The following is a 17,093-nucleotide window of genomic DNA, read 5'->3' as shown; positions in this document are numbered from 1 at the left end:
AAGATGGGGGTGTCTGTAAAGGGAAGACAGTTTCACATACAAACCTCTGGACTCACTGATTCAAGAAAAGAAACGCTATGTCATGTCAAGAGCAAGATCTGCTGTTGTTTGGCCTGAGGTATGTATGTTATTGTCTTCTTTAAAGGCTTTCACCACACCCAATTTAGCACCTTAAGAACTTTCAGACTATTCCAGACATGTTGCCCATATTCAATCTAATATAGCCCTTCAAAAGTATTCAGATATTTTACAAACACATCATAACAATCACTCTCGCTGGCTGATTAAAATACCTTTTAATGCAGGGGTGTACAATGAACCATAATAATTATTAATAAAAGATACACCATCTTCTCCATCCATCTCAGGGTCATTGTTTTCTGCTGCATTGCCACCTACAGAAAACATGAAAACACCTTAAAATATCATTGTGATGCCAAGGTTTTAGAAGAAAAAAAATAACACAACACATATAAAAGAACAACAAAGAGTCTTGTGGCACCTTAAAGACTAACTAATATATAGCAGCATAAGCTTTTGTGGGCCCCAGATTCCACTTCATCAGATGTGGGTTAAGTAGATATATATACCCTGAGTACAGAGAGAAGAAAAATACACACACCACATTTTAGTAAACTGTAGCCCCCAAAGCCAAGCAATACGAGAGACTGTTGCAGATCTATCACAGTTCCACACAGAGGACAAATGAATACAGAATCAAATACATGGCTGTGATCCATTCCTGACTGTCCCACTCTCATTTAATCTCTTTTCTATGCAAGAGAATGGGCACAAACAACATTTTTAAAATGACAGAGAGTCTTGTTGCACTTGACAAGGTTTACATATTTTGTTATGGTATGGCATAAGCTTTTGTGGGCTATAGCCCACACCATCAGATCAGTGTGATTTTTTTCTTTTGGAAGGCACCATATTTAGTCACATGGAAAGGAAATAATAGAATTGTCAAATCACAGAATTGTAGAGTTGGAAGGGACCCTGTGGGAAATCTCTCCATATATTTAGGATCCTACCCCATGCATCTGACGAACTGGGCTCTAGTCCACAAAAGTACACGTCGTAAGAAAATGTGTTAGACTTTAAAGTAGCACAAGGCTCTTTGTTTTTGCGGCAACAGATTAACACAGCTAAGCCTCTGAAAATTTAAAAAATGGGAACACTCAGAAAAGAGTAGGGGGCCATTTTTATCTCTCAGGACATTCAATAGTAAAACGTCAGAGCTGCCATTTTCCCAAATACTTTTCAAGATGGATTCCAGCAATAAGATGCTGAGCTGGAATTCATTAGTAAATCTGACTCTGAAGAATTTCAGCTGTACAGAACTTGGAGGGGCTAGCACACTATGGAAAGTCACTGCCATTTTTAGGCTTTTTTTTTTTTTTTACCCAATTGATTGTGCTATGCCAATTGCTTACCAGTGGGAGTGCACCTCATGAAGTGGGCTCTAACCCCCAAAAGTTTGTGCCACAATATTTGTGTTCCTTTAAGGTGCTACAAAACCCTTTGGGACAGAGACAGATTAAGTTAGTTGAACTTTGGTTCCACTGAAATCACTGGGCAAATTGATCATGTCTAAAGCCTCCGTTGATTTCAATGGGAATGAAGTTCAACTAACTTAGTCAGGATATAAGACATGGTTGTTGTTTTCTGCAGCAGACTAGCACAGCTACCCTTCTGGTATTTGTCACTACAGCAGGTAAAGGAAAAATACTAATTACCAACTCTACAAAATAAAGAACACCTGGCAAAAAAAGGACAATCATCTGGCAAAATATTAAGTGACTACTGGGTCATTTCAAGAATTTCAGTTTAATAAGCGGTTTGAATGATGCAAATGAGTATTTCAGCACAATCCTGGGGATCCATTGAGCAAAAAGATTACAATTGTGGGGGATGGTAAACTGCTTTCAGGTTGTTGCTTTGTGACAATCAAGCAATGTATAATTTTAATGAAATAAATAAAAATCTTCACAGTGTTGTTTGAGTGACAGATTGAAAATGCTGGCGTGTGCAAAAGTCAAACTGCTGTTCAAGGCATAGCAATAATCAGACAGGTTTTCTCTTTTATCATGTTGAATCTATGGTAACTCATCTTGGCAGATGCCATGCACCAGGTATAGCCAAGGTGATGCTCTCCAGAGATGATTGGGCTCCAACTCCCATCAGCCCAGCAAGAATGACCAGTGATCAGGGATGATTGGAGCTGAAGTACAACATCTGGAATGCACCACCTTTGCTATTCCTGTCATGCAGATCCTGGGTTATTACCATGTATAGTACTGATTCCTTTCTTGTTACCCATCCTTAAGCCTGCCTAAACCAAGTAACCAATCAATCTACCAGTACCAAGAGTGCTATTTAATTTGAATCTCCTCTGAAGAAAGGCAGGAAATGAAGAGGAAAACATATTTGAAAATTTAAATAATTGTACAAGGTTATTTTCAATTCTATTTTTCAGAAGCAGCATATATAATACACATGCAGTTCAGTAAGATTTTGAAATCAACTATCATTTGCTTCCTTCAGAGTTCTCACACATATAGGTGGGTTCCCCCAAACCATTTTGAAGTGGCAAACAATAGGATGGAGTCACCACAAGATGATTTTTGTTCTTGCATGAGGGATGATCTGAATGCTTCAGTACCTCTCAGCCATGTTTCGAGAGCAAGACATGCCACATTCTGGTCTAAACAACATTTCGTGTTTCCCAGGATTTAGCACATCCAACATGTATCTGAGATGTGCCAGCATTCAAATAACCAACCAGCATGCATAAAACAAAATTACCTCATGGTGATCTCTCCACAGCTGACACCACATCCATCACATGTTGTGCCCAAATAGGAAACTAGTAGCATAAGGTGCAAGAGACCACCACAGATGAGAAGATTCAGGATGGCCCAAAAGATTGAAAGACAGGTAGTGAAAATTATTGTCCACCTGGTGATTTGAATTTTAGGCTCTGACAGCTGTCATAATAGGCCTTCAATACTGCTGTTGCAATTGACTTCTCTGGCAACTGGCAACCATCTGCAATGGAGTCAAGGACTGAATGTGAAGACTGAATTACTTGCTTTGTCTTGAGAGGTCAGTGCCTCTAGAGATCAAAGCCAATGCATATATGTGGCACAACAGTCTTCAGGCAAAAGTACCTTGATGCCATAAAGCACAGCAAATGCCTCCTGTTTCATCATTCATAAACACAAAACATCAAGAGGACACCATCATTATTCAAAATTCACAGCAAGATCTTGAAGGGTGATGGCATGTCCTTTTGAAAGAACTTCCACCATTCAGGACTGGTGCTTTTGGTTGCTTGTGCCAAGAGTTATTCAACATGCACTATCCCACCAGCATTAACTGGTGCAGAGGCTAATAAGTACCAGAGCAGTTTGGCACAGCTGCAGTGTAAATTGCAGAGACTTGATGCCAAGTCAATCAATGTCAAGCCAAACACCATACCCCCCCCAAATGGATAGGGGCGCCCCTGTCATTGGGCAACTCCCTCTGGCTCTGCATGTATCCAGGGCAAACGTATGCAGCTGGAAGTGTGCTGTACTCATGCAAGTTCTCTGTGATCTAGAACCCTGTATGATCAGGGTTCTAAATCATGTTGGGAGCATGCGCTAGTGCAGCAGGAAGCCCATTTGCCCTGAATAGGTAGGAAGCCAGATGGAGTTGTGCAATAGCAGGGTGGAGCCAAAAGCATGGTCCTACAGCCCCTTTGTCCTCGTGTTGACTGTCTAGGCAAGTAACACCTGAATAGAGCTTGCATCATGTTAATGTTCATCTAGCATTAAAAGGCAACATATACACAGAGGGTCAAGAATGCTACACAAGCCTCCCGCCTCATCAGCATCTATAGCTGGAAATACTAAACTTCATATTCTAAATAAACGAGACCAATCTGCATAAGTTGTGCAGTTCAATGCTGCACAACTCGATTCCATGGAATAATTTGCTTTTTTCAAAAAAAGTAAAAAAACAACACCCAGACCAAACAACAAGGAGTGAAAAGAACACCAGGGGCATTGTGCAGGGAAATTAAGTGTGCTCATAATGAGGTCTGAAAGCTGCAGAGGCACCTTCCATGTAACCAGCTGAAGCCCTTCAGACTACCTCCTCTCTGCCCTCTGATCCTTTAGCACACCTTTAAACTCTTTTTCTATAGGTATGAGGGTGATAAACTTTGGGGGAGAGGGCACATATGAATCGGGATGCCCAGAATTCCAAAAAGGGACCCCATTATAGCAAAGAATAGATTGGTACAACCTTGGCCATGCAGATTCTTAGACCCCCTGTGTGTCAACACTTAGCACTACATGACATTCAAATATACAGATAGCTATCGATGCAAATAGAGATATGCCAGGTATAGGGAAATTTTGTTTCAGCAAAATTTTGCTGAGCATTAGCACTAAGGGAGGGGAAGGGACACCTTGAACACGAAGCCACTTTACCTATATATCCTCCGCCTCCTCCACCTGAGGAGCACCCCCCTCCACCCCCTCCGAAACCCCCTCTTGTCTCCCACCCCCACTTCTTCATGGCCTGGGGGCAGGATTTTCCTCCGGTAGCGCCTTCCAGCAAGGATTTTCCCGACCAGAGGAAGGAAGTGTTATCACTCCAGCCACCTCCACCACCTGCAGTTTAAAAAAGAAGAAGAAGAAGAGTTTGGATTTGATATTTATCACTACCCGAAGGAGTCTCAAAGCGGCTAACATTCTCCTTTCCCTTCCTCCCCCACAACAAACACTCTGTGAGGTGAGTGGGGCTGAGAGACTTCAGAGAAGTGTGACTGGCCCAAGGTCACCCAGCAGCTGCATGTGGAGGAGCGGAGACGCGAACCCAATTCACCAGATTACGAGTCCACCGCTCTTAACCACTACACCACACTGGCTCTCCTAAAGGGAAAATAGTTCCAGTAAGTTCCCATTGCATCCATAAAATGCAGGAGAAACTCAGCTAGGTTATAGGTTCCTTACTGGAAAGTACAGAATTTGTGGAGAACAAGTCTCATCTATACTATGTATATACTTTTTTTTAAAGGGTTTAAGTGCTATAACAATAATTTATTTCTTTTACTCCTCTCCCCCATCTGACTGGGTTGCCCCAGCCACTCTGGGTGGCTTCCACAAAAATACAGAGGGAAAGGTGCATTGCAGGGAGGGAAGAACCACATCAAACATTAAAAGCTTCTCAGAACAGGGCTGCTTCAGTTATCTACAATTTTTTTTATAGTTGTTTAACTCTTTGCCACCTGCAGGGAGGGTGTTCCACAGGGTGGGTGTGACTACCAAAAAGACCTTCTGCCTGGTTCCCTGTAATTTCACTTCTCGCAGTAAGGGAACCACCAGAAGACCCTCGGAGCTGGACCTCAGTGTCTGAGCTGAATGATGGAGGTGGAGACGCTTTTTCAGGTACGCAGGGCTGAAGCTACAGCTTCCTCTGAAGTAGTATGTATCAGAGCGAATGAGCGGGGGAGTTGGTTGCTAGAAATTCATTGCCTCTCTTTCAGTGGAGGCTCAATGGAAACTTGACACACTTAAACCTGTTTTTGTGTAGTATCAGTCAAAGTGTACACATGCCTTTGATGCTGGATTGTGGAAGGTCAACATGACATTATGGTGCCAATAGGGCTGGACCTGCCATGTACCAGGATGATGAGGAAACAGATGAAAGCAGAAATTGTGCCTGAATGCTGCACCAAGACTTTTAAAGTGTCAAATCTAGTGTATCTTTTGCTTTAGGTAGCAAAATGTCTTGGTCCAACACTGGCGAACAAAGGCTTTCTTTATATCATAACAGTAATATGGGAACACATATAGCATTCTCTCCGCAAATGACAGGTTAATCCAGGGGTTGGGCTAACAAGGGGAGAAACCAAAGCTTACTTGGAAAGCACATGCTTTTGTGTTTAGAAAGTGCCAGGTTTGAGCCCTGCCACCTACAATGAAAAGGATTGGGATACATCCCTCTGAGGCTGGTGAGCTGCTACGTCAGGGTAGACAATACTAGGCTAGATAGTATAATAACCTGACCTTCTATAGGGCAGCTTTCTATATTCCTGATTATTGTTTTTGCACTGGGTCATTTGGAAAAGCAGCATGGAAATGGATCTATGAAACACAAAATTCACCTAGAAAACAGGATCTCAAAGAAGGCATTTACTTGAAAGTTTCAGACCCTAGGTCAGCAATGAAAGGACAGGGGCTGTTACAATGAACCCTATGTTGGAGTTTGACATTCCTTTGGTTTCTGTGTCACACTCCATTTCCTGCCTGAACTCTTTGAGGCATATTGTCAGGAGCTGAACTGAGGAGGAATGGTGAGGACCCCCCCCCTTCCTGAACCTTCCCGAGAACAGGAGGACAGTATAGATTTAGAACAGTGGTTTGCAGAAGGTCATAGTTCAGAGACTGTAGAGAGAAGAAGCTGGGAAATATTGGGAGAAGAGCAGCAGGAAGAAGAAACATCAGGGGAGAGACAGTTGACAGACTCAGTGTCTTTAGAAAGCATTCCTGATCCCCACCCCCGACCAGGCAGGCATTGAGAGTAGTAGAATAGAAAGCTCAGAGGCAGAAAACTCAGATCAGCTGATGCAGGGATGACGTAGAATAGGAGAGACAGAGGGGGTGGGACTTTACTCGGAGCAACGCCATTATCTAAGAGAGACTGCATTCCTTCATCTCTCTCTCTCTCTGAATATTGAATAAAGTACTTGGTAAGAACTCTTCTTGTTCATCTGCTTCTTGGCTGCCACCGTGGGAGGGATCGGATTCCCTGAAGCCTCATATATATTAAGGCAGCGATTCTGATACTAAATATTCTCTTTTCCCTATCTCAGCAACCCCCAGCTGGAATGGACTATACAGTTGAGAGGGAATAGGTCCAGTTCACGCTACAGAGAGCCTTTGTGTGGTTGGAAGAGTGTGTGGCACCCTCTGTTTTGGACCACATAGATCATGGATGCAGACACCCTGTGCTACTGCATAATTGACGCTCTATCTGAGCAATCTCTCTCCCTTTTAAGGATGGAGAATCACATAAATCAGGTGGGGCATCCACATCACAGGTGACATTACCTGTGATGTGTGGGGGAGGAGTCTACTTCTGCTTCTGATCCATTTGGAGACACTGATTGGCTCAGTGTTTGAACTGGGCCAACAGTCATTCTCTTCCACCAGTTTTTTAAAATTTCCAATGGCTAGGCTAAAGAGAGTGCAGGAAGCAGTCTATCATTGTGAAAGGCTGCTTGTTCTACAAAAATGACAGAGATCTTCCGTTTTTGATTCCCCCTCATCAAGAGGTCTGTTCCATGTGATGGATGAATCAAGCCTTTGGGAATTCAAAAGCTATTTTGGCTGGATTAATATAATTTAGTTTGGGTTGGTAAATAACTACATAAATATATTGACTTTTTAACATTTTGGGGAAATTTCCAATAAACTTATTAAATGAAAGAGAAAAGTTGTATTATAATAATTAAAAATGATTGCCAAGTACTTGCAATAATAATATAATATAATATAATATAATATAATATAATATAATATAATATAATATAATATAATATAATATAATATAATACTGTAACCAGTGGGAATTGACCTACAATGGCTTCTAAAAAGAGAACAAGAGCTGGAGACATTCATGCACATTAGCAAACTAATTGGAACTGGCAGAGAGTTGCTGCCCTTTGAACTCCCAACTCTGTGAGACATTCTTGGGTATGGGCTGCTGCTAAGAGAACAAAGTGATGAGGATGTCAGAAACTACCTAGCAGACAGTCTTGCAAAAGACATTTACTCTAAAGTGCTTGAAAAGTGGGAACGAGCAAACAGTTCTTTTGTTGCCCCCCTTGTAAATTCACAAGCCACAATCTTACAGAAAATCAAAGAGAACCGGAAGAAGGCCAAAAACATATGTCTTGATAGAGGAAAACTAGATATTGAAGAGGTTTCCACTTTAAAACTTGACAAGCTTTGTGACATCCTCAAATGCAAGTGTATCCCCGCTGCTGCTGCTGCTGCCCTGAATTTGGCTGCCCTGCAGATGCTAATTGCAAAGAGGAAGCTCACATTAACTGTACATGCCCTAAGGAGATGAAGATCCCTGTGAAGGAACTTGCTTTCAAAGGTCAGAGAGAGAAGACTGGACCACATCTATTGGACTACATCAGACTGGCTTGCCAGATCTGCCTCAGCATAACAGACAAGTTAAATAGCGGAAGCGGCAAGATGAGAGAAGGAGGCTTGCTGAATATAAGCAAAGAAGAAAGCAGAATGCTTCAATACCATCAAATGAAATTATTTTCTCTGCTGATGAAAATGAAGAACAAATAGCTGATGCCCAAGATGGAAATGATGGAAGTTAGGAATTAGGAAAACCAAGCAGGCCTTCCACTTCTAATAAAAAGACAGATTAGAAGTACATAATGTTGCTATGGAGAGCATCAGATATAATGTTGGCCTGTGTGCCACAGTTGCAATCCCCATTGCTTCCTTTATGGATGGTGTAGTTGATCACAATAAAGTCAAGAAGGGCCAAAGAAAAAGTTATGATAACCCTGTATCAGGAATTTGATTATATTTGTCCGAAGGGTGAAATTGACTGCATCTACTTGGACGGCTGTAAAGAGACAACTAAAGGTTGAAAGCATACATTTCAGATCAACAGTTCCCCGTCAACACTACAGAACAGCATTATTCTGTGTGCAGTGAACCGGATGAAAGATCTCTACTGCTTCACTCAAAGAGAGAAAAACCAGCAGAAGCTACTGCTAATAATCTTGTAGATTTCATGAAGAAGTGCATAGATAAGAGCCTGCAGGCCATTGGAGGTGATTCTACAAAAGTTAACACTGGCTGGGAGGGTGGTGATATGCATTGGGTAGAGGTCAAGCTTGGTTGTAAGCTGATCTGGTTGGTTTGTGCCCTCCACACCAATGAGTTACCCTGCAACACTTGATCACAGCACTTGATGTGAAGACCTTGTCTGACAGCAAGTGGACAGGTAACACTGGAAAGATGCTGGACACTGTGACAGAACTCGAAGCTGATCTTTCATTCACCAAACTCTCCATTGAGGAGCCTCTTACTTCATGGAGTGACAATGTCATAAAGGATACGTCTACTGATCAAGTGTACAGGTCACACACGCCATAAGGTCAGGTAAACTTCCCACCAATCTGGCCCAGTGAGCCTTTCGAGGTGGTTAACAACAGCAAACAGGCTATGTCACATATGAATGTAGACACATGAGAGATGTGAGGGCTGCATCAGTGGCCAAGGAACAAATTGGCAGCTGATGTCCACAAGCCATTCAGAGCAAGACTTAATGAAACTTCTTGTTTAAATTTCTTATTAACTGATGTCATTACTTTCTAATGTTGTTTTATGATTACAAGGTAATGTTGTATGCTTAGTAGGACATGTTTTATGCAGAGAAACTAAATTATTAATAGGCATTACCTGACCTTTTCAGAAGGTAAAATTAAAATTCTGTGGTTTTTCCTAGAGCAGCGTATGTGCTTTTTAATCAAGCATAGATTTACCAAGCCAAATGTTGTCGAGTCACAAATAATAATAGCAGATTTGAATTCATCACACTGAAAAACATATTTTTAAGACCCCTCACTGAATAAATGTTTAAAAATTAAATGCCCTGCCCTAAAATGACATGTCCTAGTGTGGTGGTATCTACTCTTCAGAACCACTAACTTTTTGATGCTTATTGAAGACCTTCTTTTTTTCCAACTAACATTTTAGGTGGAGATTTTTATCCCAGTCTGTATCTCTATTGGAGCTAAATGGCTTTTAAATAGGTTCTTATTGTTGATGTTTTTATAAAAATTGGATGAACATCTGGAAGTGTTCATAAATCCATTCTCCTTCAGTCTAGAATGATGTAGAACAAATACTGCATCTTGGTTCTACTCTCACAATCAGTACCGGACAGCATAATAATGGATCTCAAAACCACACAGATAAACGCACCAGCAACGTGTTAAAACTAACCTTTGTAATTTATAACAACACTTGTTAAAATAATAAAAGGGATAGATTTCCCAACGTATGTAATGAATGTTTACAGAAATATTCTGTATGAAATCTCCAGGGGCAAATAAAAAACCATTTTATTTTATTTTGGATTGGCATCAGTCTGCAATAGCTACCATTTTCTGATTTCATAGAAAATATGGCATTAAAATAATTTCCCCAAACTACTAATTGCAAGTACAAAAGATGGTTATATGTTATATAAGAGGTCGCTAATCTGGGTTAAGTGATCTCAAATTTATGTCTTGTTTGAGATTAATTTATATTCAAGAGTTCTGAGAAGCAGCAGATTATGCAGCAGAATTCCCAGTCCACTCGTTAAAAAATAATTATTTGGTGCGGGGGATGGGGAGAATAGATGATGGGTGAACTGGTCAAACAGTTGTACCTTTTCTACTTCTTAACCACCATTTCAACATAAATGTTTTAAGGGGTAAATAGCTCACTTTTAATAAATGTCATGAACATTTGTGATCTGGTCAAGGTAATACAGGCCCTCTGGTTCAGCAGGGAAATAAAGTGACAGCTGTGGGCTCTAAGCTAACACCCATAACTCCTGAGCTATTCTTCTTTGCTAATGATAATGGCTGTGATCCAAAGAAGTTATATGAATGTACAGGGGAGAACCATATGGGCAGCCGGAGCTTTGTGTGATAAATTGTCACTGCAGCAGTTCCCAGGCTGAAGAGACAAGCTGCTCCTTTTTAAACTATACAACTGCTTGTTTCTCTGGCGGGAGATGCTGATGCGGCAAATGCGTCAAACAATGCTCTAGCCCATTGGGTGCTGCTGCTTTGGCTCAGAACCAAATGGCTTTTGCCAACCATCTTGTTATGCCTGGCAAGGCGCTTGGAGTGAGTTAGTGGACATTCCTTACCTGCGGCTCCTGGTTTCCCACTGAGCCCTGGAACAGATGTGTCATTCTCCAGTTTTTCTTGGTGAAATGTATATGCCTTGTCCCTGTAGGCCTTGCCACCACCTCCTGCTGCAACAATCAAGGGGACTGGCTTTCCATTTTCCATCTTGACAGGTGGAATCGAGAAACAAAGCTGGATTTTAGATGTGTCAGACATGTAAATAACAAGTTCGTTGCACTAAGCCAACAACCCCCAGGCTTGTGGAGTAGCCCAGATTACTGCTGCATTATTTATCTGCCTGCATCCCAAAGATTAATTGTGACCATTAGGTTTCTCATGTACTGTAGGAGTAAAGAGCAGCAGTAACAGTATTTGGCAATGGCGGGCACACAGGGATGCCAACAGCACCAGGAATATACCACATTTTGTGTAGTAGAACACAGTGGACCTTCTCTGAAGGGTTCTGTCACAACACGCTGCTATCACTTGCTAAACTGTGTGTTCTGGCATGTACAGCATGGATTTTTAAAAATAAATAAATCTCTTTTTAATTCCAATAAAAGTCCCTAGACATCTTTCAAGTGGACATAGCCTTCAGAAGGACAAGCAGACATTAATAGGGGCGTCACTCCATCCCCTTGTTCATGTCTGCTGCCCTCTTCTGAACCTTTTCCAACTCCACAATATCCCTTTTTGCGGTCACATGACCAGAACTATACAGAGTTTTCCAAATGCGGTCACAGCAGAAATTTCCATTCTTGATTAGCCACAGCTTGTTGTTTCAGTTGACCTTGAGAAACTTTTTAATAATCTTAGCTGTGGTTTGTTTGAAACAGGGCAACTTCAAATACTGGTTTATGAAAACCCTGGGCTTTTTCAACCAATCACAGCTAGGATTAACTAAAGTTTGTATTTTGGAAGTTTGGGGTTAATAGAGAATGAAAATGAAAGCTTCCAATCTTATTGCAGCCACATTGGAAGGCAAGGGGAGAAGGAGATGATACATGAACTCAAAGGTCACTGGCTTAGCATGATATTTAATCTGGCCCACAAACGTAACCATATGTGTTATTTCCACACTAGCCAGCTCCTTTACCATCTGTGAATTCCTGAAGCTTAGGAAAAGGTTATAATAATGGCAGAGAACACACTCTGCAGGTAGGACTAGAAAAAGTCTCTGCTTGGGACCCTGGGGAGCCACCACCAGTCAGGATAGTGAAACAATGAGCTAGACAGACCATTGGTATTTTCGATGTTTCTGTGGTCTGACTGAGACATAAGAAAAAGTGAGTTGGTGTGATGTCATCAAACAGATATGAGATAATTAAACAGCAACCTATATAAGCGCATGTGTTGCAATTACCAGGCTCATTTGAGGGCAGGAGAGATCATACTTCCCCTAGTTCAGGCTGAAGGACCAAAAGGAAGGAAGCATAAGTAAACCAAGTGCCTCAAGCTGAAAGGACAAAGCTTAATATTTGTATGGATGGTGGATATTTCCGTACCTTAAATATATAAGTTGCTCCTCCACCTCCACCACCACCGCCAGCCCATTCATAGACACTCTTATTTACTCTAATTTCATCTTCAACGACATTATTCTCTCCAATGCAGACCTTCTGTATAACTTGGTTGGTCAGAGTCTGTAAATAAAAATGTCCAGAATTATACTCTTCCCGTGGACCTGACATAAGACTTCACCTATCAAAAGCACCTCTGATTATGCCTCTACTGATTCTTACCCTTATTTAATATTCACAAAGCAATGGGCATTAGAGCAGATGTAAGTGTGGCCATGCCAATATAAGGGTTAGCCTACGCATGGCAGCAGAATGAGGGGGTAATGCAGAGGAAGAGCCCTGTGGTGGTAAAGTGGGCTGTATCATTCCAGACTGTACTTGGGGAGGATCCCATTACTGAATGCTCTCCTACAGAGAAAACACACAGAGAATGGGATGGGAAGAGAACCTTTCTTACTGATATGCTAGCTAATGCTGCTGTTTTACTTGTAGGATGTTGGTTACATGAGAGAGGAGTGAAAAGTGACAACTCCACTTGCTGATTGAAGTGGAACAGTCCACTCTAGCTCATTGGGACTCTGTCACTTCATTCTGCTCCATGTGTAGATCATGCCCTGGTCAATTGGCAAGGAACTGATAATGAGGCTAAAGATTCTGTGAAGAAGAACCTATTCTCTTGCCTATCTTAATTTGCTGCTTAATGCAATCATAAAAAAGTGTTAGGCAGCCCCATAAAGTGATAGCATTTTTTTTTATCTGCAAAGAGATTATCGGAAAAGAACCCTTTCTTCCTGCCAATAATTAGGACATTTGGCCTTCATGTATATTTCAAGGGATTCTTCAATGAAGATTAATGATTGGAACCACCTGACAAGCAGGAAGAAACAAAGGCACTCAATTTGGAGAAAAGGTCAGTGGTAGAATGAAGAATACAGAGTCTGCTCCCAGCCCACCTAGAAGATCTTCCTACAGTGTGTTTCAGCTCAGCTTCAGAAATATGTAACGGGATGGACAGACCCACTAAAGTGTTGTCCACCCCAGTTCTGCACAGGGATGGAACTAAGCCCCCCTCATTTTGTTTAAAATCTGAACAAAAACACAAAAGCAAAAAACCAACCAACATTAGAATAAAATAAAAGTGCTTAAGATGCACGTAAGGGCTGCCTTAATTTGGCAAGTTGGTAACATTTTTTTCCTTCCTTCAAAGAAGCTCAGTTATCTAGGTGTCCACAGCCTGGAAAGGCTAGTGTGTGAGAGGCTTTGAATAGAGAAGATCAAAGGGAGTGCCAGGACCTGATGTGGATTCATGATCTGATCTAGGTCATGATCTACTGAGATTGAATCAGGTAAGTCTGCTTTGGAATTCGACTTCTGTACATTCCTCCCCCATCAACTAGGTGCAACAGAAATTGCACTGCCCTGTGTGCTTGGTTGCAACAGCAGAAGCATCTGCTCCCCTATACTGAGTACAGAACAATGTATTCATTATGAGAAGTGGATAAATGCACATAAATGCTAAAGCTGAATTAAGCTGCACTAGGTCCTGTAGACTGCCAGAAAAGATGCAAAGGGAGGAAAAAGGCTCTGAGATACATTGCAGAAGGTGTTGACTCCACTCGCTCTAGAGACTACTCAGATGCTGGCATAAAATGAGGCTGCTTCAGAAGACAAGAGTTGCATTGCTGTATTACTTACTTACTTATTGCATTTATATCCCACAATGTCTCTAAGGAGTCTGGTGGGTTTACATGGTTGACTCCCTTTCTATTTTATCCTTGCGCCATGCCTGTGAAGTAGGTTGGCTTGAGAAACAGCAGCCCAAGGTCACCAAGTGAATTGAATGGGAAGCTGAACCAGGTCTCCCCCACTGATGGTTCAATACTTTAGTCACTGTGCTATAATGGATTAGACCAAAGGTCAATGCAGTCCTTCAGCCTGGTGCTAAATAGTGGCCAGCCATCGGAGATGGAACTTTTAGTTTAATATTAGCTCAAATGCAATGTTTTTCAATAGGCCACTTCAGACATTCATCAAGGTCTGCTGTACACATGGCTATCTTATGATTTCTCAGCAGTTGTCTGCGGTATCCTACACTTGATGGCTGGCAACTGAGTGTGCAAGCCAACTCTACTGAAAACCATTTTATTTGAAATGTGGAAAGATGTTGAATTTTTTGCTATGGCTTTGTATCTGTTTTGGCCCATTTAGACACCCCACTGATGCTGTAATTTCCAAGTGATATGCATGCAGGCCAAGGCTTGGCCCTCCTCCCCATGTTGTTCAGATCAATTTGACCTATTGAAATAGGATATTGAAATAGGAGGGAAGGTGGCCTTGGTCCCTCTCATGATTTATAGGCCAAAGCTCAGCCAAGGAACATGAAAAACAACATAGGCCTAGAAAGAAACTATCTTTACAAAATTGCACATGCTGATGATTAACCAAATACAGCCCTGCTTTGAGGTGCTTTACCTTCGTACGGAAATACTTTGTGAGGGAAACAGAAGCTGATCTACAGCAACTTAATCTTAAATTTATGCCTCTAAAGTTAAGCTTGTTGATCAATAGCAGGCTCTCAGAGCTGGTCCATAGAAGGCTGTAGGTGCTATAAAAATCCCAACACCTGCTAACTCTAATTCACAGTTGGAGAAGGGATGGTTAATCAAATGACTTAGTGCAATGACCCAGAGAAACCAATAGATCACAATTGGATTTTTTTTTTTTTAAAAAAGAAAGACGACTTCATGGCAAAGACATAACTGATTACAATCCAATCAAGTTAAAGCCACTTCCACAAGTCAATGCAATCTCTTTGCCTCGATGAAAGAATTACATTAGCACTCAATAAATCTTTGCTAAGATTACAGTGCCCTGTAATTTAATGACTTCGTATATTATCGTGTGCTGCAATGCTCAGATTATGGATACAAAATAGGAGACTGAATCTAGATAGACCACAATCCCAAAAATATTAACCTCTTGCATTTATGTGCATGGTGAGCGTGGATGTGAAAGGGGATGCACTGTCCCCGCCTAAGGATTTTTTTCTGGTATCGCTCAGACCTTTGTAATGGAGTCCCCCACTTTCTTTCTTCATCCTGTAATAACAGCATAAGAATCTGGTGTCCAGACCCTAGTCATCTGAAATATACTCAAGCAAAGAACCCTGCTGAATACTTAATGCTCAGTGGAAACAGCACTGTGCAGTTCCAAAAAGAATCACTTGTCTTGGAGTTTTCACATAAGGGACACAAGCTAAGCTAAAAAAAAAAATGTATTAGGAAAAAAAGGAACACACAACCTGAATTCATCCCCCCCCCCCCAACTCAGTAACATGAGAACTTAATTCAATGGTCTTGCGATCCCTTTCTTCCATTCCATTAATGTTCACTGAGTGTTATGACACAGAGAATTAAAAACCACTGAAAGTAGCTCCCAGATTATTTAAATTCCTCTTCACAGAGATGCTACCACCTTCTAAAATTTCACCTCTGTGTTAAGTTCCCATGTACCATGTAGGAACACTCACCTCATGATGTAACAACATCACATTGTGTATTTCTCTACCTCTGGCAGTAGCAGCTAATAATACGCAGGGGGGAACCCAGGAAGTGATGATGCCACACTGGTGGTTGAATGTTTTTGTTGTAGCTCAGTGTTAGACCATGTGTCTTGCATACAAAAGGTCCCAAACTGAGCTAGATGGACCAATGGCCAGTCTTGGTATTAAGCAACTTCTTATGGTCCTAACTCCATCTAGGGATGCCATTTTGGTCCTGCCTCTGACTACTGTTCTGCATGTAGATGTGTCATTCCAGTTTCATTGCCAGGGCCATCTTGAATTTAAATTTATTTTGTTTAAGATGCACAGCCTTCTCTCATTGGCTCCTCAAAGTGATCCCTGCTTAAAACTTTTGTTTTTAAGCTTCCTCTGCTTCAGTTGAAAGCCTCCGATTGATTAAGGAATCTTTAGTTGATTAACCATCTGCTTGTCACTGATTAATTTATAACATGTACATAAAAACAGCAAATTCCCCAAAATTCCCCTAGTGGTCTATCTAAATCTGAGCCTACATCTCTCCACTAGGGATGGGGGGGGGGGGAGAAATTTAATTCAGTTTGCATTTAAAGGTAGGCAAACCAAAGAAATTCACGTTTTCTGAAACAATACGAGAATGGGAACAAGCTGTCCTTCAAAATGTGCACTTATCTGAAATGTGTGATGCAGTTTCCAACCGGTGTTTACAAAAATGTATATATTAGAGGAAAGGCTGCATAAAAATGTATATAGATATGAAAACAACATAGAAAAATGCAATATATTAGGGAAAATTGCTTGCAAAAATGTGTATATTAGCCAAAACTGCATACAAACATGTGCTTATTAGGAGAAATTTGCACTGAAATACTGATGAATTATCAGCATTTAAAATAAAATATAAATCTATATTGCAAATTGCTGTAGAAATGTGGAAAACTGAATTTGAGGTAGGAAAAATGAGAAACTGAGAGAGCTGAAATTGATGGATCTGTCCATTCCCAATCCACTCTTAATAAATGTGTGCCTTAACTCTCAAGGCCCAGATATTTCAATCCAAACAGAGTGTTTCAATGTGTTCATGGATGGGGGTGGG

At 41.2% G+C, this 17,093-nt stretch overlaps 1 protein-coding gene across 1 annotated transcript in view; it reads right to left on the bottom strand.

Annotated features, from left to right (window-relative positions):
• The window catches only part of ALK (ALK receptor tyrosine kinase), a 559,106-nt gene that overhangs the window by 35,247 nt on the left and 506,766 nt on the right, over positions 1-17,093 (bottom strand). Inside the window, exons 14-17 of the mRNA XM_028724462.2 lie at positions 12,445-12,582; positions 10,960-11,104; positions 4,482-4,664; positions 294-395 (exon numbers count right to left, since the gene is read on the bottom strand). Coding sequence (XP_028580295.2) covers positions 294-395; positions 4,482-4,664; positions 10,960-11,104; positions 12,445-12,582 — 568 coding nt within the window. The remainder of the gene's footprint in view (positions 1-293; positions 396-4,481; positions 4,665-10,959; positions 11,105-12,444; positions 12,583-17,093) is intronic.

This window comes from Podarcis muralis, chromosome 3 (assembly GCF_964188315.1).
Source record: "Podarcis muralis chromosome 3, rPodMur119.hap1.1, whole genome shotgun sequence".
Taxonomy (NCBI): Eukaryota; Metazoa; Chordata; class Lepidosauria; order Squamata; family Lacertidae; genus Podarcis; species Podarcis muralis.
Note: the sequence above shows the minus strand (reverse complement) of the source record. Positions and strands in the feature narration are given on the sequence as shown.